At 53.7% G+C, this 15,559-nt stretch overlaps 6 protein-coding genes across 6 annotated transcripts; 2 read left to right on the forward strand and 4 right to left on the reverse strand.

Annotated features, from left to right (window-relative positions):
• Positions 1-756: 756 nt before the first annotated feature.
• LRP88_05121 (uncharacterized protein) lies at positions 757-1,885 on the forward strand (the record flags this gene model as incomplete). Its single annotated transcript, XM_083241683.1, has 2 exons — positions 757-837; positions 890-1,885. 2 exons carry the CDS (start codon positions 757-759, stop codon positions 1,883-1,885), a joined length of 1,077 nt encoding a protein of 358 aa, XP_083102831.1.
• Positions 1,886-2,179: 294 nt separating this feature from the next.
• On the reverse strand, positions 2,180-3,004 carry LRP88_05122 (uncharacterized protein; the record flags this gene model as incomplete). The annotated part of the gene is made up of 1 exon (XM_083241684.1): positions 2,180-3,004. One exon carries the CDS (start codon positions 3,002-3,004, stop codon positions 2,180-2,182), a length of 825 nt encoding a protein of 274 aa, XP_083102832.1.
• Positions 3,005-3,990: 986 nt separating this feature from the next.
• On the reverse strand, positions 3,991-6,384 carry LRP88_05123 (uncharacterized protein; the record flags this gene model as incomplete). The annotated part of the gene is made up of 1 exon (XM_083241685.1): positions 3,991-6,384. The coding sequence occupies one exon, from the start codon at positions 6,382-6,384 to the stop codon at positions 3,991-3,993; it is 2,394 nt and encodes a 797-aa protein (XP_083102833.1).
• A 563-nt stretch (positions 6,385-6,947) lies between these two features.
• LRP88_05124 (uncharacterized protein) lies at positions 6,948-8,337 on the reverse strand (the record flags this gene model as incomplete). The annotated part of the gene is made up of 2 exons (XM_083241686.1): positions 6,948-7,138; positions 7,191-8,337. 2 exons carry the CDS (start codon positions 8,335-8,337, stop codon positions 6,948-6,950), a joined length of 1,338 nt encoding a protein of 445 aa, XP_083102834.1.
• Positions 8,338-11,560: 3,223 nt separating this feature from the next.
• Positions 11,561-12,426, forward strand: LRP88_05125 (uncharacterized protein; the record flags this gene model as incomplete). The annotated part of the gene is made up of 3 exons (XM_083241687.1): positions 11,561-11,642; positions 11,755-12,255; positions 12,311-12,426. The coding sequence occupies 3 exons, from the start codon at positions 11,561-11,563 to the stop codon at positions 12,424-12,426; spliced, it is 699 nt and encodes a 232-aa protein (XP_083102835.1).
• Positions 12,427-13,075: 649 nt separating this feature from the next.
• Positions 13,076-13,844, reverse strand: LRP88_05126 (H(+)-transporting V0 sector ATPase subunit c'; the record flags this gene model as incomplete). The annotated part of the gene is made up of 6 exons (XM_083241688.1): positions 13,076-13,118; positions 13,175-13,345; positions 13,398-13,504; positions 13,560-13,642; positions 13,705-13,735; positions 13,797-13,844. The coding sequence occupies 6 exons, from the start codon at positions 13,842-13,844 to the stop codon at positions 13,076-13,078; spliced, it is 483 nt and encodes a 160-aa protein (XP_083102836.1).
• Positions 13,845-15,559: the final 1,715 nt, after the last annotated feature.

The following is a 15,559-nucleotide window of genomic DNA, read 5'->3' on the forward strand; positions in this document are numbered from 1 at the left end:
CAATATCATTAAACTTCAATACATACTTCAAGTTCCGGTCATACCCTGCCAGTAATCTATTGAGCCTGTTAGAGAGTACTTATAAGGTGATAGGTAGGTTCATTACATACACAGGCTACCTAAGTATTGAGTGAGCTGGAGTCAATCCATCAATATTCATATCAATGGATTCATGCATCAAAAATCGCCCCTTGATGAATGCCAGGATGCATCACACGTGCCTTGCATTGTGCTGAAAGCTGAGTTCTTGGCAGCCATCCAGGCTGTCCACTCACGGCACACAATTGCCGTTGCAGCCATTTTCAGCAAAAACTCCCCGGGGGCGGAATGGATGGATCCAACGCTGTGCCAAGAATCCCACACCTTCAACGTCTCGCCCGTTTCTCCTTGAAGGAATGCTAGGCCCGAAACCGGTTGGCCGGAACCTTGTGGCAATCCAGAAGGGTAGCCACTCCGTATCTTAAGGCAATGGTCTTGGAGGGAGGACATGCTTGGGCTGAAATGATAGCCCTAGCCTCCATGGTCCCTCCTCCGGTCCCCCGGTCTGCCCACTCTTCCCCGGACCCATAACTACCCCGGATTGTCTGGCGAGACTAGCTAGGGCACGTGCAGCGTGGGATCGTCACCAGCAGTCTCTTGTATCCAAACGAGTGAGGGCTTCCTTTTCCTGTTCTTCATTTCCTTTCACCTGGGTGTCCCCCCCACCGCAGCAGCGGCCCATGACGCGACATTGTGACGCCTGAAGCAGGCAAAAGCATGCCTGTCCCGACTCATAGCGATGGCGAGCTTGTTAGGAGAGCCGATGGGAGATATACCCCAGAGGCTGTAATGGTTATTGTACGGTACTTGCATCGTCTCCCAAGTCCCCAAGCTAATGGCGTCTCCATAGACCTGTACGACCGTATCCCTGTACAATGGCATCGAACTCCTCTCCCTCATCTTCACGACCTTCAAGCGGTTCAGAGGTCTATACTTTTGGAGTCTCCTCATAGCATCTTTCGGCGTGGTCCCGTATGCGGTTGGCTGGCTAATCGACTACTTCCACCTCGCTGGCAATATCACCGGCATACTCATCAACGTTATCGGCTGGATGCTCTTGATAACTGGGCAGGCATTGGTCCTCTACTCTCGACTTCACCTAGTCCTACATAACGACCGTATACTCTTGGCCGTCAAGTGTATGATCATCTTCAACGCTGTCGTCTGGCATACCACCATGACCGTCCTGCTCTTCACCGTCAGCTATCGTCCCCGGGAAGGGAGGGCCAGCTACAATCCCATCTTCAACATTCTGGAAAAGGTCCAAATGACGTGTTTCTGCGTGCAAGAGTTTATTATTTCTGGGCTCTACCTTTGGAAGACCATTGATATTCTCAAGACAGCACTGGGAGGTACACGCCGTATCATGCGGCAGCTATTTATTATCAACATTCTGATCGTTATTATGGATATCGCACTGCTGGTTATTGAGTTCACGGGCCATTATCTATGGCAGCAGGGACTCAAGGTAGTCATGTACTCGATCAAGCTTAAGCTTGAATTCGCCGTGCTGGGAAAACTCATCGAATTTCTACAGCACGGCGGAGAACCCGCAGACTCGGGACAGGCACCCATGTTTGGGTTCGTCGAGGTGCCTCCTGAGCGCCCGGCAAAGGGTAAAAGGGCGCACTCAATAGAAGGCCCCGAGGCGGTGGGTTTGGAGAGGGTGAGAACGAGATCTACAGTCACATCGTCCCTAAAGCCACCGCAGAATCAACATAATGTACTCGGCCGGATAATGGTCAGGAGGAGCGTCAATGTTGAAGGGAGCGTGTCAACAGAAGCTGATAAAAAGAGCGGCAAGAGCACGGATGAGCTTTGTGAAGATGTTAGTCGAGCGTCATAATTGATATCACCTTTTGTCTGCTTCCATTATCTTGACCATCGAGAAAGCCCAGATTGTTGATGTTGAGAATGAAAGATACCAGTATGTCGTGTAGAACTGGCCAGGCACGTTGAAATGAAGACTTGAAATAGGTAGGTCATTGGAATTATCGCCTAGGTACCATCTTCGAGCTAAACAATCTGCAAGTTCATATCCCATCATTAAAACCCATTCATCCTGGTATCAACAAAACACATTCTCATGCCCAACTCCTCTATACTCATACATCATCTATGAAGACTCGATTGTGGCTTCTCACTTGTGGGCCTTGAGATGCCACTCAAACACATTCTGAAAGATCTCCTTGCCATCGCCCTCCATGACGTCTCCGTGGCAGGGAATCATGGTGACGAAATCCCACTGGGCGATGCGCTCCATGCTCGCGTTGAAGCTATTCTTGTCCTTGGATGCGACGTACCAGTTGAAGCGCCTCAGCCACTTGACGTCACCGCGAGGGTTCTGCACGCAGGCAAAGACCTTTCCGATGGCACCGTCCTGGGGCACCTCGGCCTCGGGCACCTTGCTGTACTGCTCGGTGGGCGGCAGGTTGAAGAGCAGGTCGGCCTGGATGACGACGCGCTCGGGCTTGTACAGGAAGACGATCTCGAGGTTGGCGTGCCCGTCGACGTACTCGTAGTCAAAGTCGGCGTCGAACTCGGGGTCGATGCGGATCTCGCGCTTGTTGTCCTTCTTGAAGACGACGGCGAACTCCTCGCCGCCGATCTTGGGGTCGTCCTGCTGCTTGGCGCGCTTCTCAGGGAGACCCTCGGGACCGATAAGCTTTGCAGAGGGGTACGCCTTTGCCCACTCCGAGACAAAGATGTGGTGCTCATAGTCGAGGGCGACGATGTAGCGGACGTCGCCGCCCATCTCTGTGACCTTGGCCTTGGCGGCCTCGGTGAGGGCCACGGGAGAGAAGACGGCGAGGCTGCCCGAGGTGAGCTTCACCAGGGTGCCCCGGCCGCCGATCTTGATCTTTCCGTAGCGGGAAAAGGGCACGGAGAAGGTGGCGATGTTGGGAGTGACATTGCGGATGACCATGACATCCTCAGGCTTTGAAGGGATGAGCTTTGACGACATGGCTGCTGTTGCTGCTGCTGCTGTATGGCGTGACTGGGTAAAGGTGCGTGTTTGTGAACAAGTCGAGATGGGATGGGTGACTCTGGGCCTTTTAATTGAGGTCGAGGGCTGAAAATGGAAGACGCTGGAAGCTCGAGCTGAAGATGATGGGTTGTATGCAAGGCTTGGCGCTGGCTGAAGGGTGCGTTGAATGGTTGGTGGCTGTTGTTGCTGCAGTGTTTCTAGAGATAAGGACTTATGCAAAGCAGGGAGGTGAGACGTGTTTAAATACAGAGCCCGACTCGCCGAGGTACGCAACATGGCAGACAAAGATAGTGTTTTTTTTCTAGAGAAGAAAAGAAGCAGGGCTTGGTAATGCAAATGGAATGGTTGATTCGTGATGACATCAACAAACCTCCACGGCAGCGGTAAGCTTTTCGGTCTCGTTAAACCCATTTGAGCTTCATGGCAGGGGTGGGAGACACGGGCTCGGCCGATTCAGCCCCCCCGGGCACCGGGTCCCGGAGGGACTTGATTTGTCTAGTTGCCGAGGCACGGAGGGATTTGTATTTGACTGCTCCAATCGAGGGTCCTGCTGCGCCATGATCCATGTGTACATGGTGCCATGTGGATGTGGCTGTCGGCGTCAATTCCAAATAAAAGGACGCTTCGTATTTATCAACTAAAAACTAGTGCATGTGAGTAATACGCAGCACACCCTACGTAGTACGCCGTTGTATGCGGGCGGACCTGCAGCAGCGGCGGGTCCGAGACAAGGTGCATAAGGGATCATCAAGCATAATTTGTCAATCAACCCTGGTCACCAATTCCAAATTCACTTCCTAGGTGCCCTATCCAAGAAAGAATGATAACGTAACTAACTAGGTGTTGAATATCACCTAACCTAGACCAAACGAGATAGTCTTCACTCCGACCTACACATGAACACCAAACAAGACCGAAATACAATCAATAAGCATCCATCAAGTGTCACACCAACTCCAACACTACTGGCCCAATTCCAATATCCTAGGCGTGCCGTATGCTAAACGATACAAGTGCTGCAGAGTCGTCATCGCAAGCATGTAAATCAGCTTGAAAAAACTCTCGATATCTTTCCTTCCCACCATTAAGTTCCCATCTACCCCGTAGATGAGCCACCTACTCTCACTCCGGCTGCGCTCCAGCATGTACTTCCTCGTCAGCCCGTTGGCCTCGAACCAGATGTTCCTCTCCCGCTGGGATGCCATGTACACCTGGAATGTCAGAAAGGCCGCGCAGTAGTACATGACGACGATGAAGCATCCGGGCGATGGCAGCTTAGGAAACCTTGGCGCCGGCGGCTCCTCGTCTGTACGGCCAAACGGCCAGATCAGTCGTACCGCCCTACTGGTTTGGTTCATGATATAAGTGAAGATCTGGAAGATGAACTTGCAGACACGAACCCAGGCTCCTGCATGTGTCATGGCAACCAGGCCAACATGGGCAAAGAAGGACCACATCCCAAGCACTCCTGAGTCGATGGCCTCGACCGTCCTGAGCGTTGCACTCGCAGGATCGTCTAGTTCCCTCACCTGCTCGTTGTTGTCTTCCGGGGGAGCTTCCGGGGAAGCTTCCGGGGGAGGAGTGTTGCTTGCTGGAGGAGTGTTGCCTTCCGGGGGAGTAGTGTTGCTTGCTGGGCGAGTGTGGAATTCTGCAAGAGGTGATGACACCTTTGGTGTAGTGCCTTGGTTCTTGGGCGATGTCGAGCTGTCATGGGTCTCGCCGGCTGGCTCCTTGGGCGATGTCGAAGCATCCCGGACCTGTGATACAGAAGATCCAGACTCAGAGGCTGATTTCTTGCTACCTTCAGTACCTGTCGGAGTCTGGCCCTCTGAGTTAGAGGAGTCGGGAGTTGGAATCTTTCTCAGAGTCGTGATCGAGTCAGCCGACTCCATCCCCGAGAGTTCATCTGCAAGAGAGCTCTGACTCTTCTTCGAGTGTCTCGATAGCTCGTCCAAAAAGGACATGATTAGAGTGAAATCTCGACGATGCTGCTCCGATGAGCTCTGTCGGGCTGTGAGACACTCCTTCTCCTTGGTTGTTTGCTTGCCACCACCAAGTTTCAACATCTTCTCAGAGCAAGAAGCCTCCTCGGCGACGCAGCGTTTAATGGCTACCCGAGCTCTCTCCACCTGCAGCCGAACGGCCTTGGGAAGCCACATGCTGATCCAGGCCACATTGCTAATGCGCGGAGAGCCCCCAGCGCTGATGACAGGAAAGGATGTTACGGATCGTAGGTGACCAAATTGATTTGCGATAGGAGTGTTGGCGGCGCCTGTGCTGGGGGCCTGGGCCATGGATTCCAGGTTCGCGGTGAGATCTAGGTTGCTGGTCTTGAGCTTGGCGATCTCCTCCATGAGTCCGTCGATTAACTGGTTTTTCTGCATCACCATGCCCTTTTGCTTATTGTATTGCAACAGGGCTTGGTTGAGCTGCTCCTGAAGGTCGGCGTACTCCGTTTCGCCCTGCCACTCTTCGGTACCAGCTTTGCTGGCGTCCTTCTTAAACTCCTGATGAAGATCCTCCCCGGCTTCCAGGAGGCTTCGCATCATCGGGTCCAGATCCTCGTAATCAGTAGACTTGAGATCCTGAGGTTCGAGCGGCACATCAGTCTTGGGTCCGGACTCGCTTCCATTCTCCGCCGAATTGACACTGTCCTGACGTTTTCCTCCCCTGTCCCAAATGGACGAATGACTTTTGTTCTGGCTTTGTGACGACTTGAAACCGCCCCTTGCGGTTGGTTTGGGGGGTCGATGGGAACTTTGCCCTGTCGTTCTACTGGGTCGGTTTGGGCCACCAAACAACTCTTCGAAGCTTTCAATAGAGCTAGCAGAATTGCTGGTACGGGAGGACATGTCAGGCGCGCCACGGCCTTCACGACCGGCTTGAGGCTTGGTAGTCGGCTCGCCGGAAACTGCGTCTGTCTGCTGGGCATTCTCCAGCTTCGCCTCAAGCGCTGCCATCGCCGTTGCATGCCGGTCGGTCATTTCAGCATCCATCTCAATCAGAATATCTTGAAAGACCTGGGAGTCGCTTCGCGAGGTGGCGATGGCCTCCTCAGCAACTGCTTCAATGTATTGTTTGGTGACATCTTGCATCACCTTGAAGGCTTTTCGGACCTCATCGCGACTCTCAGGCGTGGCCTCATATACAATACCCTCGACTTTTTCGTCCAGCTCGGATAGGGTGCCCTTCTTCGTCCCCTCGAGCTGAGCCAGTGTTTGTCTCAGCTGGCTACTGACTTGACGGATGAAGTGTTCCGTGAGAGAAGCATATGGTGTGTTGCGCGTTTCGTCTTCTTGAACGGCGGGGAGCTGTTCCTCCGGTTCAGCCTCGTGTCGGTCCGCTTTAGGGCGCATTGCAACGAAGAACACAAGAGAATTGCAAAATAGTCGATTGGTCGGTAGGTAGATCGGCAATCAAAGAGGCGTGCAGGCGTGTTCTGGGTTGGCGAGGCGTTATGGGAAGAATTGAGAGTCTTGAGATGTTCAAGATTATCTTGGTCAAGACGAGAGGCCCCCCGTCTTTTGAAGGAGAAAGTCCACTGACATCAACCTCACCGGGATTCCCTGTGACCGAGGCGCTCATGCAAGGGAAGGTCTTTGTCTATACAGTTTCTTTGACTCCAGATTCCTTTCATGTTGAGCCCCGTGCGCCAAAAATAAAGTGTGCCCCCTCTCTAACTGCGAGCCTTCTCTGTCAAAGAAACACGCCTTGGTCAAACATGGATCAGACACACCTCCCTCCTTATTGTATCCACAAGTAGGGGGTGACGAGAACAAAGAAGATGCGCCTCTCTGGCGCGAGAGAAGGCTGTGCACAAGCCCAACATCGCCTTTTCCGAGGTGCTGCCCACCGAGGACAACAAGGGTATCAAGGTTTTCATAACAATACGATTCGAGTTGTCGAGGCTCGATTCGTCTCAGCTGTACCAACCCCGTGCTCCGGGTCCTGCATTCGTCGCTTCTTTCCTATGCGCAATCATTGGTTCTTGTAAACCGAACGTGTCAATGATATCACGCCAAGTCTCCATGTCCATTGAAAGAATCGCCTGGTGCTTCGCCGCACCGTGGCGTGTCGGCTCTTCTTCTTCAGCTTCTCTATCCACCGGTGCTGCACTCCGTGTTAGTTGTTATTGGAGCTTTTCCGTAGTAAACAAACTCACCTAGGGCTGGGAGGCCAAATTCATCAAAATCAATCTCGACCCTCCCATCTCGAATGAGGAAGCTGACATAGAACATATTCTCTATTGTCTGCCCAAACGACTTGGGATTCACAACGAACCGCATCAGATCGATACCGCCAGTGCTTCGAAGGCCATGATTGTGCATGATCCTGGTCTTCTCATCCTCATCCATGTCATCATCGATGAGGTCCATTACAGTCTGTTGGATATCGGCTTGGATGTTCTGTAGTTGATGGAGGATCTTGCCGCAGATTGCAGTGAGATCATTTTCTCTCTTGGCCAAATCTTCAACGTTCAGCACCTCTGGGCGAGTCTCTGTCAAGTTGTTGGGTCGGAAAGGCGCGCTTCGTTTCGTAATCTTGCGTGCCTTCTTCTCAACTGAGAGTGGACCGAGGAGGAACCCAGGGAGAGCTGGCCGGCGGATGTAGGGCAATGAAGCGAAACGGCCAAGATGAGGCCAGTTCATCATATCGCCATCGTCGCCAACATCATCGTCGCCATCTTCGTCTCCTCTGGTAGTTCTTCTTCGTTGCCGCTGAGTACTCGACAATTCTGGCGCATTGTCGTCGGTGATGCCACGGCCTTGTCTCATGTAGGTGATGCACTTTGACACAAACTCGTCCACGTCAAGGCCTTGAGAGAGGCTGCCCTGGGTCAGCCGTAGGGTCTTTCGATATGACAAGTCGGTAGTGCTGACGAGTAGCCGTGAATCGATCGTTGCCTCGGTGGTTTGTCGTACTTTCTTGGACAGCTCATCCGCTCGGAGAATAGCATCGTGTAGTCCTCGCGAGTCGGATTGCAGATATTCCTCGGTATTCTCCGTCACCTCACGAAGCAAGTCTCTGAAGCCCTGCTGGACCTTTCGACGCTCTTCCAATGGTTGGTCAGGATCGTACACGTCGTCTCCGTCATCGTCGCTATCTGCCGATGGCTCTACCGTTCTCCTTCGGAAGTTGGAGGATTCGCCAGTTCTCGTGCCGGCGCGCTTTCTCTTAGAGGCAGATGCATTGCGCATGTTCTCTCGCTCTCGCATCGCCAGACTTCGATGTGCTGGTGTAGCTCGTGATGAAGGCGTTGGCGATCGCGAATGCGACTCCTCGGAGGAGTCTTGCTGGCGGGTGGGCATCGGGGAGTTGATTTCAGCTCTTGAGGCTTTCTATTGCAAATCTATCCGAGTATTAATTGGTTCATGGCCCTCTCAGTCTCTTTGAATTTACGGTGGAGAGGCGTGAAGACACTGGCACGCTGATAGTAGACGGTTGTGAAGGTAGAACAAAGAGCATATGTAGGCTTCGAGGTCGCGTAAAACTGATAAAAGACGCGTAGAGGTACGTACCTCAATTAACGCCCTGGACAGACACGGAACGGGCAAGCAGTTGGAGCTTCGCGGGGCAGTTTGTTCAGTGCACGGACTACCTGGCTTCAGAACGTGCATCCCACTGAGAACCTCAGGTTCATGTATCAACTGGTAAAGTGTATATCGTCAACCCGAATCTCGGCTAAAACTATACCGAGACGGAATCTAGTTCCCTAGGTAGCCAAGACATAGTAGCCTATTGCTTGATATTTTGTTGCTTTCAAATCCAGTTGAGGCGCATCTTAACCCTACGTGCCCTTCACATTGGGTAAAGACGCTGGACTACCTACCTGCCCACATTGGTAGGTGTGTAGGCCCGAGGAAGGGGAGACTATAGGCCTGTCGATTTCTTCATATTTCGGAAATACCTACCCGACTGCTCATGTTTTCCTTACCAACTTGCCTACCTTGCTTACATCCATACCTAATTCCTTGCAAACGTCCCCCATGCTTCTCCACTCATCTCACCTTCGCCCACAGCATCCATGGCAACATCGTTTAGAAAGAGTTGATATGGAACAAGCCATGAGCATATCGAAGTGCGAAATCTAGTGTGCCCTCATTCCATTCAACTCTGATGGCTCTAGCCTCTTCAGAACCAACACCGATACTGTCGCCTGACTTGGCCACAGGCAAAGAGGTCCGTTCGTCCGCACGTATTCAGGCCTAACAGCAGCACCCACATCCACGAGACAAGTCAGGATCTCTCCAAGACCCCAACAAATCTGTTCCCCGGGGCGCCGTTGTTTAATCGTCTGCAAGACACGCAGGCCTTAACATTCGTCCTGTCCCAAGGCCGCCACGTAACCTTATCAAAAAACAAATGGTCCCGAGGTCTTGGCCGCGGCACAGATGCGGGCATTTCCGGTCACCTTCCAGAAACAAGGGCAAAATACCCCGGCCAGAGCACCATTTCGACTTCAAGGGTCCAAAGCGCCGCTCCATATGGCGCCTTCAGAGCGAGACATGGCATGCAACTCTGACGCATGTCAGCAGAGCACTCTCACCGCCCTCGACCAAAGGGCAACATGCTATTTGCGACGGTTCGAGCAGATACCCATGGGGGGGTTGGTTCAGTCTCAATGTGAACCATCCCACCAGTTCGGCGGGGCGGTCTGGAAGCCGCTCCATATTCCTTGGGGGCTCGTCCCCGAGTTATTAATTTGTGCCGAGCCCAGCCAAACTCTCGGCTCTGGAGGAATGCGGTTGATCGACTTGGTTTATTGCAATGACTCGGGAGAGGGACAAGATTACCGTAGGCTGTGGCTGCTGATGTTCCCAGATAGGATCTCGAGATGGTTCACAACGTTCCCGCAAGCGGTTCCTGCATCTGCAACGCATACAAGTCACGAGTTCAACGTCCCAGTTATCTGGTGATCTCTCTAGCCCACCTTTTCGATCTGGCGGTCATTGCTCTTGTAGGCGCAAGCCCAAATGCGCAAAGTACCAATGGCTGGCGCGGAAACTTACAACAAACCCATCAACTGAGTTAGAGCGCAGAGAGCACGACACCACATCTTCCAGATCCGCCATCCCGAGGGCGACGTGTGGGGGGAGGGGTTGCCAAGTCGGGCCTGGGCTGATGGTGTTGCGCAAGGATGATTTGGGTGTCACATAGCGCATCCTCTTTACACCCAAAAGGTCTATCAAGTGTTGCATCATAGGCCGGCCCGACCACGCGGCTCATGGAGGTTAGGGGCGATCAGCGACGATGAAGAAGCTGGCTCGGCATGGTCAGCCAAGGAGCTGCTGCTTCTCGCGATGTACGACGACGGCAGAAAACGGATATAAAAGCAGGATTAGCGAGGCAGTCTCGGCATCAACTGCATCATAGAGCCCCCACAAGTCGACCACAAACCTGCCAGCATTTGGGCTCCAAACACCGCCAAGTCTGGGCTCGCCAACAAACCGGATTCAACATCCGTCCACGCCGTCCGTGGTGGACAGGGCTTCCCTCAAAGGACCGTCGACGTGTTATCGATTGGCCGCCCTGGGCTTCTCGACCTCCCCACCACGACAACTCCATGCCCCCTCCCCCCTGCGCACACAGCCCGATCAATATGATCCACTGTGTCCAGAACCCCGCCATTCACAGCGGGCAGAAACGCTGGCGGGTGGTCCCTCGGGGCCCGGAAAACCACTTGTGATACCCCGCTATCGCCGTGTAGAAGCCTCCGTGGAAGCTCGTCATTCCTACTCGGGAAAACGCCCGGTCAGGGGAAGCCCTGAGGGTTGCCCGAGAGGATGCTACCGTGCAGCACATGTCTACCAACCGACTAGTTTGGAGGCCTGAGTCGTCGCCGTTGTGTAGATACTGTCGCCAAGCAGAGAGACACAGAGCTCATGACACAAACGGGCGTAGATAACAAACCTGTTAAACAGGATCCAGGGAGGGAGCAAAGTTTGGTTCATGTCTTGGGCAGCGCGTCATGGTGTTGTCGTCCACAGCATCATCGTCGTGTCTGCCCTCACGTGTCCCCGCATCTCAACCCCCTCCGACCTCCACGCCATGGCTCCCACGCCACGATGGGTTACGGATGCCCAGGCTAGACCTGGGTTGGCCTTGAACTTGGAACTTGTCCGAAGTGCTGGGTTTGCCAGCCCGTGCCGTGTACTCCATACTTGCCGACTTGGTGCTTCTCCAGGTCGCTTGCTGCCCACCATCTGCTACCTCCCTGAGCTGCATGCATGTTTATCCGCGGCTGTGCATTAAACAGCTGGGTATCCTGACCCTCCTGTCTTACCTTGGGCCAGAACAAAAGAGGCTATCATTCCTGGTTCCCACAACTCTGGCAGGTCTCACTCAACTCACCCTCTGACTGTTCACGGACCCTTGAAGCGTCCCAGCCGCTCGCCGTGTGATTCTCCTGTTGTCTCGGTACTTATACTCAACCTCAGTCTCCCGACAACCTTTCCTGGGACAGATGCTCGAGCTGGCTTGTTCTGCCTCCCTTCCACTTTCTCGACCGTGTCCCTTCCGGCTTCTACCATCATGACGGGTGCTATCGCTACGTCGCGCTACAGCGCCGACGACTTTGAAACGGCTTCCATTCGCTCTGCTGCGCCTTCTTATGGTAAGTGTTGAGGTGTTTTTGCACAGGCTACCATATACCACATACCTATACATAGCTCGAAGTGACTGGGAGGCCCTGCGCGAGAACGGGAGCTGACTTTGGTGTGCCTCAGTTTCGGAAGCGCCCTCTTACCACTCGATCAACCCGTTTCCCGAGGCTGTACCGCCGTATTCTCCCCCAGTCAGAACTACAGCCGCACCCCGAACAACGTCTCTGGTTCCTCATAGCAGCGGAACCTCGACTCCCACCAACCGCCAGCGGACGATCGGCCTCCCTCCTGTGCCCGCTGCTCCTCTGCGGTCCGTGCCGAATCTGAACAACTTCCGCATCGCAACATGGTCCTCTGTCACCAGCAACCCTGCTGCTCGACACTACCATAATGTTGCTCAGCGTCGGATGACTGCTCAGACACGCGATCCAGTGGACAGCCTTCGTCGAGCCATGACCGACCTCACCGAGCAAGACCAGCAGGATAGAAATACCAGCCGGCCTCTGGAAGACCCGTATTTGGTTGGCGAAGTCGCCGCGGCGAGGGCACGCCAGGAACGAATCGCGCGCGAGTCGGGAGACGACATCCTTTTGCGCGAGGACCGCCAGTGGGACTGGTTCTTAGGTGAGATCAGGAGGAGCCGTCTCGCAGCAAGTTGCGTATGCTGACTCTTGACTAGCTCGAATGAAGGACTCGGATGAGCGAGAGCGGAACTGGAACAGGTTCCGTCGTGACGTAGACGTGGGAAGCCGCAAGAAGCTCCTGCGTCGCATCGGTGGTCGCCGTTTGATGTGATTTCGACTTGTCTCTCTTCTTTCCCTTCCATGGCATCTTTCCTTATGTTAGGTATCTTCCCTTCCTTCCACGGGTCTCATGATTATCGTCTTCTTCTCTTCTCGCCGCGCTGGGACGCTGCTGCTGTGTCGGAGTGGACGTTTGCCGGTTGCATCTGAAACGACATTGCCGCATTTTCCTGGCGTTTGATCATCTAGATTGGGTCCTGGATGACGCATGACATGGGAACACAGGGTTCTCTGGCTTTTGATTATCAGCTCCAAATGACGGCGTAAATGGGATCGTCGCAGGCATTTCCTCTTCTTCTTCTTTGTCACTCATTCCACACAATAGGGCTCTGAGGCTTTCGATAGGCTGGAACAATTAGGTAGCTCAACCAAATGGACTTTGAAACAAAACTAGAATCTTGCACAAACATGTCGTGTCGGCCTTGACACTGTGCTTGCTGATGCTAAATACCGTCAATTTCTCCGCCTGTCCTCTACCTGATTGAAAAATACACGTTTAAACGTTCCATAAACGCCATGCCGATGTACATACAAAGACGTGCCGCTGTAACCTTGTGGCAGTCCCGACATCCTCAACGTACACGTCGAACTCTCCTGATGGGTTGGATGAATAGGGTGTTGTGGGCTTCGAGCTGGTCTGCTTAACCCTTGCTCTTGGTGTTGAGGATAAGGGCAACAATAAGACTGTAGTCAGGGTCAGCTTGTGAGCGACGTCATATGTCGGTTGATAAAACACATACCCGTAAAGACCAAGAACTTCGCCGAAAATCAGGATCAGGACCATGCCAACAAAGATCCTGGACTGCTCCATATAAGCACGAACACCACTGTCACCAACAATTCCGATGCAGTAACCAGCAGCAAGACCTGTCATGCCAACTGCGATACCGCATCCAAGATGCATGAAGCCCCTATAACCGTCGATCAGTATTCCTGCCTAGCCGGATAGTGTCGACGACGTACGAAAACAAGCTGTAGTTCTTGGACGGGTCCAGATCCTCAGCGATGAGGACGGAGATGACGAGCGAGTATACGGCAATGATACCGGACATGACGACAGGGATAAGGCACTATATTGTGCGTCAGATAATGAACATGGCGTATTCGAGACTCGATGGTTGATACCTTCATGATGAGGTCTGGTCGAAATGTACCGACACCAGCAATGCCAATACCGGACTTGGCTGTGCCATATGCAGCGCCAATACCTATCAAATTCGTTCAGCAACCGGGCTCGATGATATCGCGTCGCGTAGAGGAAACACCGTACATCCGAAGATCATTGCAGCTGCAATACCGGCCTGCCAGTCGCTGCATCAGCATTCGCGTCCCCCTTGAAGTCGTCATCAGCGCGACACTTACCATCCCAATGAAGGGGGCAAACTTGGGGGCGAGCTCTGATTCTGCCATGGTGAGGGAGCGCGGCCGTCGGAGGAGCTCGAGGACAAGGGCAGCTTTGACGATTTTCGGTTCACGTTGGGAGCTTGTTGATGATGTAGCCTCCTACCTCAAGGCTACCAGAGAGAGTTGGGAGCTGAGGTGGAAAGCCACTCTGGGCTAAGCTGGCGCAGCCAATCACGGACCGACAGCCTCCACGCTTAATCACGTGACATTGATAAGTGCCAAGGCCGGCTCTAAACTTCAAGCAACCCCCTGTCCACGACTGCCTTGCAGCTATTAACACCTGCAATTTCAATCCGTCTGAGCGGGAGATTGACTGCCGCTGCCAATGCCATGATCGTAGATGGATGCCTCCTTCAGCAAATTCATCCTTTTATATCTGGCAATCGCTATTTTTATCTTGACTGACGGTCCGTTTCCAGGGTGGCCTGTTAGCGGGCGGTCGCCTTGCCGCGTGGTTCGCCTGGTCCGCTTGGTCTCTCCTCATAGGCAAGTTGATGACCCGGGGCAGCCGGCGGTACCTGATTTTAAGGCCTCGGGCAGGGACGGGTTCCTTTTGGAACTCGAATAAGATGGGTATAAGACACTGGGGGATAGGAGATGAAGTTTGCTTGTTCATCAGCTGCCTTCACCGCCTTGGTCAAAGCCAAGATAAAACAACACAGAGGACGTACGGACGGCAAATGGAGGCATAAAGGAAGGATGCACGTAGCGGCAGAAAAGAGGGAATCAACGGTTGCTAGCGTGCCCCTTGGCCCTTGATGAGCGACCCTCCATCCCCAGCAAGGAGGTTCACTCACACTCACGTACGGTACAATACCGACCTGTCTGCCTACAGCGCCTTGTCCCCTTGCTACCTGAATTGCCGTGATTCCCGTGGAGAGTTCATCGAGCCAGCTGCTCCTCCTCGGTACGCCCCAAGACAAAGCGCACCTGGTTCAGCCCAGCGCAATCAAAGATACACACGTGAACGGACGGGGATGAGAAAGAGGCCTCAGGATCACGAGAGGACGATCACGACGTTACCTATTACAGACAGCAGTCTCTGGCAGCTCTCAATGAGGATGGGACGGGACTGTTGGCAAGGACCGCTCCTGGGCAGCAACCTAACACCCTCGTCGTGTCGTCGGTGCAACATCCATGCTCTCTTACACTGCTACCCCAGCATCCTTTGTCCCCTTACTTTGTACTAAATAACTGCCCATCCATCGCGGCGCGCGCCCACATTACATTGCGCCGCCCCCCGTCACCACGCCCAAGAGGCCACCAAGAGACAGCCATCAGACAGGTGGATTAACGGTGGACCTAGCACTGGCTTGCCCTGGCTTATCCGCTGTTGGCTCCCTGCCCTGCTCTCGCTGTCCACTGCCACTGGACCTGCCTGCTGTACGTACAGTAGCACGCTGGCTGGTGCTGGTACCTGAAGAAGACGTGGACGGACGTGGACGCTGCTGCCCGCGGTCCACTTGCCCACCTACCTACTTACTACTTGCTGCTGCTACGCTACCTTACCTTACCTCCATACCTCGACCTACCTCCGAAGCACCAGAGTGCGTGGATCGTGAACCTGCAACCCCCTCAAAAGTCCATCACCAGAGGGCCACCAAGACGTCGAGACGGCGATCGTCCATTGCCCGCGATATCTTTATCGTCGCCCTATATCGGCTGACGAGCCCCCGGACTGAGGCCCCAGGTTTGGCATTTTGCTCATCCGGCCGCCTCCC

The sequence above is a fragment of the Fusarium phalaenopsidis genome (genome assembly GCF_050370095.1).
Source record: "Fusarium phalaenopsidis strain FUZ10S chromosome Unknown contig_32292, whole genome shotgun sequence".
Lineage (NCBI taxonomy): Eukaryota > Fungi > Ascomycota > Sordariomycetes > Hypocreales > Nectriaceae > Fusarium > Fusarium phalaenopsidis.